This window comes from Cynara cardunculus (genome assembly GCF_001531365.2).
Source record: "Cynara cardunculus var. scolymus isolate 2C chromosome LG 3, CcrdV1, whole genome shotgun sequence".
NCBI lineage: Eukaryota > Viridiplantae > Streptophyta > Magnoliopsida > Asterales > Asteraceae > Cynara > Cynara cardunculus.
Window position 1 is genome coordinate 31709580 of NC_037530.1, and position 5942 is coordinate 31715521.

A 5942-nucleotide genomic window follows, 5' to 3' on the forward strand; every position below is an offset into this window, starting at 1 on the left:
CCCAAATATATATATATATATATATATAAAGAGAGATATAAAGAGAGAGAGAGAGGTTCAAGGGAAAACCCCCTAAAAAATGAAAAACTGAAGAATATTTTGGTAACCATTCATCTGAATCGTATGCACATGTGCATACACGTAATTGAAGTTGTTTCTTGGTTTTTATGCACGTGTGCATGTTACATGACATGTGCATACCGGAGAAATTGCTTAAAAATTACTTGTATGCACATGTATACATTGTCCAGATGAGCGATTACCATGATGTTCCTCAGTTTTTCATTTTTTTGCAGTTTTTCCATGAACCTAACCCTATATATATATATATAGTCTCTCTACCCCTTACAGTAGATGAATGGTATGCCTACATCATATCCTCCCCAGACCCTACCTTCGGACAGGGCATGTTTGGTTTGCTTTTAAGTTATATGCAAAAACCTAAAGCATGTAATTCAGTCATTCTTTTAGATGCATAAAGAGATTAGGCAAAAAAAACTCGGGAAGTACGTTTTAAATGTTCTTGGCTGTAAAAGTAATCATCTATAAGAAAAAGACCTAGAAATCTTTTAAAAGCTTCATGCAGAAACACATCCAAAGGCCTAACTACGCACTTCCTTCGCTTTTATATCATAATTTCAACCAAAAAGGTTGTAAAGTAGCTCTATTTCTATTTAAGAAGTGAAGACTAAAAAGGGTATGCAACGTTATGCAGAATGATTACCTCAACAAGATTAGAAATTCTTCTTTCCAAGTTGGATGAAGTCATACTCAGTTCAAGCATTTCAAGTTCAGCTTCCAGCTCTGCTTCGATTTTACTAAAAGAATCATCTTTTGCCTTCTGAATAACGGATTCTTTGTTATGGCTGTTCACTGATTGCTCCCAATAACGCTCATGAGAAACAGAATGAAGTGACCCATCATTGGAAGAACAACCATCCATTCTTTGCAGTTTGTGATCCTCAATTGTAAGCTCTTGCATGATTAATGAATCTTTCATTTCAAGCTCCTCCTCAAGATCTTGAACCAAGCTTTCTGTCTGCTTCAACAAGCCATTCACTTTTTCTACCTCCCGTCTATTTGCCAAGAAGGAAGATATTATGCCAAAAGACATCCCAAGACAGAGAAGTAGCGTTGCATCCAATGATCCTGGTTTACACACTATCACATTAGAATACGAGCAACAGAACTGGACTGATGCCTTATGATCATGACGACAAAACCAAACCAATCAAGCCCAGTAAATCCCACCCAGAGGTGGGGTCTGGGTACGGTGAGACTTATGCAGACCTGACTTCCACTCCAAAGACTAGAACGGCTGTTTCAGTGAAGATCTCCGGCTTGTGCAGAAAAAGAGCATAAGAACAAAAAAGGGAGTGCTAAAATTTGAAAAACTGAGTTGGAAGTAAGCAACAAAATTCAATTGGACAAGCAAACAAAACATACAAATGGAAGTAGATATACAAATATTTTTAATATAGATGGAACACATGCTCAAAAACGTATTGCAGCCTGGATCAGTAATTAGGCATAGAAATCGCTGACAATATGTCATCCAAATCAAGTGAATTTGACACTTCTTTTTTCTATCAAGTCCTGATCAAACTCGATTGAGCTTACAAAACACCAAAGAAAATATTTTTACAGCTAGCAAGTGCAGAACTACATCATTTAAAGGTAACTATCTTAACATCAAGTAAATCATTATGGCATATGCACATGACTTGCTTTAATTTAAAAAAATGATGATGGGCACCTTAGAAAATAACCTACCTCTTGGTAAATTGAAATGTTTCATGATCGCCGTTGTGTTGTTAGTATCAGCTTCATCTTTTCCCATGACCTCCAAAGAACTTATGTTTGGCAGTAAGGGAGCTCCAAAAATTGAGTTATTTTCTTCTGAATATGTTTGCAGCTTCTCTTTCACATAACTATATTGCACAACAAAAGCATCACCACTTGCCCTGTTAATCACTTTGCTGCCATCGGTCACCAAAAATGGCCTCACAGTCTGCGTAGAAGGTGAAGCAAACAAACTGGACATGTATTCTTTCATTTCAACATGTTCTGTGTATAACTGAGCCATAACGCAATTTTCTAACGAGCTTAGAGGTCTAATAGCCCGTCTGCTTCTAAGAACCATTCTACTTCTAGGAGTTGAAGATCTACGTGATAAGTCACCCATTCGTTCACTTACTCTAACCCCTTCAATATCCCCCAATACTCCATCACTGCCAATGAAACCAGGGAATAGGCTTGATGCAGAAAAGACACTACTAAACTCGCAATTGCCTGATATTACCCCCTTTTCACCATCGAACTCACTAGTAGAAGCCATTTCTGGACTAGAAATACCTAGAGAAACCTCACTTCTGACTTCAGAATCATCTTTTCTCAAATTTTCTCTCTTTGCCAACCTGCGGAAGGGCCATTTCTTGTCGGAAGGCGGCTTTGGGGAGTCGGGTTTGACACCAAATGAACCCTCGATCGATGATTCTGATGTTATGTGACCGCCAGCCTGCTTAATCTTTTTAAAATGCTGGGCTATATAGCTAGCACCGGCTGCTACTGCAACCATCCATATATCCATTTCTCACCCTTCCACAGGAGAAACCTACTCTAACCAATCTTCACAACCACAGCACAATGTTCCTTCTTTATTTTAAATATCAAAGCTAAGAAATTAAAGAATGAATATCCCATCAAATCGAAGAGGGTAGAAGCGCCAAAAACACTAAATACCATAGATCCTCTGGAGCATTTATTTAACAACAAAAACGCTCCAAAATAAAGAATTCACTAATTAAAGTCTTCTTCAAGCCCTAATGCTGCTACTTTTGTCAGCAAATCCAAGAATTATACTTCAACCAAGAGCTATCAATTTTTTAAAGATTCAAAAACACTTACCAATGCTGAAGAGAAAGAAAACCCTGAATCCAAGCACAAGAACACAAGATGACTCCACCGATGAACAAAATCCAGATTTTATCTAGAAGAACAGTGGACCCATATCCAGATTGGCCGGCTTCTTGTTGTAAACAATCTTAATCAGACCCCCATTTAATAAAAAAAAATGGAGACGCTTTGAAGTTCCCAATAACGAAAATTAGATATATCGGGTAATCTAACCTCGTATAAATGTCTTGGTGGCCCTTGAATTCTTAATGAACAGAAGAACGAAAGCGACCTAAGAACATCATCAATGAAGGGCCATTGAAAAGTATTCAAGCATTTTACCAAACACTTGGCTGTATGGATGAAGAAGCATCTGTTAGAAAAAGGGGATAAAAGATAACGATCCGAAATTGGGAAAAGGTTTTCAACGAATTATCTTTTTCCAATTTCAGATTAACCGGTTGAAATTGGTAAAAACAAAGAGTTTAGGTTTAGGGCGTGAACCTTGGTGGGTAATTTGGGGATTGTGAAATTAGTTTAGGTCTGATTTAGGTTGTTTGTCAGTTGCTGAATGGTTTGGTGTAAAATAATTAAGGTTTTCATGATATAATGCAAAATAAAATATAATTGTTTGGTAATTGTTTACAATGAAATTGGGGATCTTAATGGTTAAGGGAGGCACATGATACAAAATCATTCAGAGGGTTTTAGAACCATTAAGAGACAAACTTTTTTTTTGCCAAACAAGATTTACCTCTTAACGATTCAGAGGTTGCCTCTTAATGGAACTATTAAGAGGTAAACAAACAACCCCTTAGTTTGTAAGGTGCGTTAGGTTTGTAGATTCTGATGGAACCGAAGTGTTGAATTTTATTGACTAAATTTCATTCTCTCATTTGGTTCATTTTTTCATGAAAAGAATCTTCAAAATCTTACATTTCTTATCAACTACATGGTATTTTGATGAAACGGAATTATCTATCTTCATAATACCAAATACATCTTTAACCCAATATATCATAATCTCATAAAACCCAATATGACCATCGTCGACCACCTCCGACCACTGTCGATCTGAACCACCGTCGACCATCGCCATTTAAACCACCGCCGACTACCACCATTCTGAACTACCGCCGACCACCACCGTTGATCTGAACCATCCCCGGCTACTACCGATTTGAACCACCGTCGGCCGCCGCCAATCTTAACCACTACCGATCTGATCCACCATCGATCTGAACCACCGCCGATCACCGCATCTGAACCACTACCGATCTGAACCACTGTCGACCAATGCCATCTGAACCACCACGGACCACCATCGATCTACACCGCCAACTACTATCGATCTGCATCACCGTCGGCCACTGTCGATCTGAACCACCGCCGACCATCATCGATCTGAACAACCACCAATCTGATCCATCACTGACCTAAGCCACCATTGGCGACTACCACCGATCTGAATCATCGTCGAATACCGTTATCCACCAACGATTTTGAACAACCAGCGATCTAAACCACCGCCGATCTGAATCACTGCTGACCACCTCTATCTGAATCACCACGGACCACCATCGATCTGAACCACTATTGACCACCGCCATCTGAACTACTATGGACCACCACCGATCTGAACCACCATCGACCACCGTCGATTTAGTAACATCGTTTGACTTATGGTTATATTTGGCTTGTTTATTTATATTGTTTTATATATTAAATAATTATTATATTAAAGTATTTTTAGTTTTAAAAAAATTATTTTTAAAAAAAATGACATTTTAATCATTTACCACTATTTCATTCTAATTCCAAAGCTACATTCTGTGAACAAAACAAATAGATTCCAATTCTCCAAAGTCAAATTTTTTTAACATATTCCATTTCATCCCAAAACATTCTGCAAACCAAATGTCACCTAAGATTGAATTGGATTTAGAATATTTATAATTAAATTTCATTCTATGTTTCAAATGATTTCCTGGAATTAAATTCCAAAATCCTATAAATCAAACACACATTTGATTTTTTCTCTCCTTATATCTCCCTTTAATATAACTATCAGTATTTTTTAAAATATTTGATTAACTCTAATATCTTTTAAGATTGTGGTATCCAAATAGAAACCAGAAAAAGATTTCGTACTTTCGTCCAAAACCAATTTGAGAAGGGTGTTCAAAGTTGATGTAATGAAAAATCTTTTAATTAAAAAAGCGGATAAGAGATGGGATATTTTTCAGGTATCTGAATCTGAAAAATAAATAATTTAAACAATAATAATATAAAATATAATAAAATCTTATTATATAATGATTTTTTGTATTTAACATATAGCCTAATTATTGTTGATGGTAATATCTTAAATTATTGCACATTGTAGATTATATTTAAGGAAATATTTTTGTCACATCAAGAACAACACCAATTTTAAAACACTCCAAAAATAAAACATAACATGAATATTTATGGTAACTTATATTTTATTTTATCTATAAAAATGTAGTATTTGATAGAAATTTAGAGAAAAACCATTATATATATATATATATATATATATATATATATTTTGGAGGGAATAAAATAAAAGGAAAAATAAATAAAATTTCTATGTTTTTGAATAGAAGAAAAAGAGGAAAGATATCAAACAAATATATTTGTATTTATGTTATAGCAATGCATCTTATATGTGCTTGGGTATCACACTGAGGTCATCCGTGTGGTCGATCGGAGATGTAACACGATGGTATCACAATGCATCTTATATCTGTTTGGGTATCACACTGTGTCTTTTGTTTAACAGAGTCAATATTTTTAAGTATCATAGTAGTATCACCGGAGGACGGTAGCCGGAGGATGAGGGACGGAGAGAGGAGAGAAAATACTTAAAATGTCATTGCATTAAAATTTTAACTCAAAATTACCAAAATTAAAATTTTCCTAATTTATCTATTGATTTATAATTGAGATTGGATCTCATGGTTACCACAAACTAGTCAATTCTCCCTTGAATTTGCCCATATATATATATATATATATATATA

At 35.7% G+C, this 5942-nt stretch overlaps 1 protein-coding gene across 1 annotated transcript in view; it reads right to left on the bottom strand.

Moving 5' to 3' along the window:
• LOC112509957 overlaps nucleotides 1–3231 on the bottom strand; it is a 4114-nt gene extending 883 nt beyond the window's left edge. Inside the window, exons 1-2 of the mRNA XM_025115186.1 lie at nucleotides 1774–3231; nucleotides 725–1149 (exon numbers count right to left, since the gene is read on the bottom strand). Of these exons, the coding sequence (XP_024970954.1) occupies nucleotides 725–1149; nucleotides 1774–2590 (1242 nt within the window). The 5' untranslated portion in view covers nucleotides 2591–3231. The remainder of the gene's footprint in view (nucleotides 1–724; nucleotides 1150–1773) is intronic.
• Between the last annotated feature and the right edge of the window lie 2711 nt (nucleotides 3232–5942).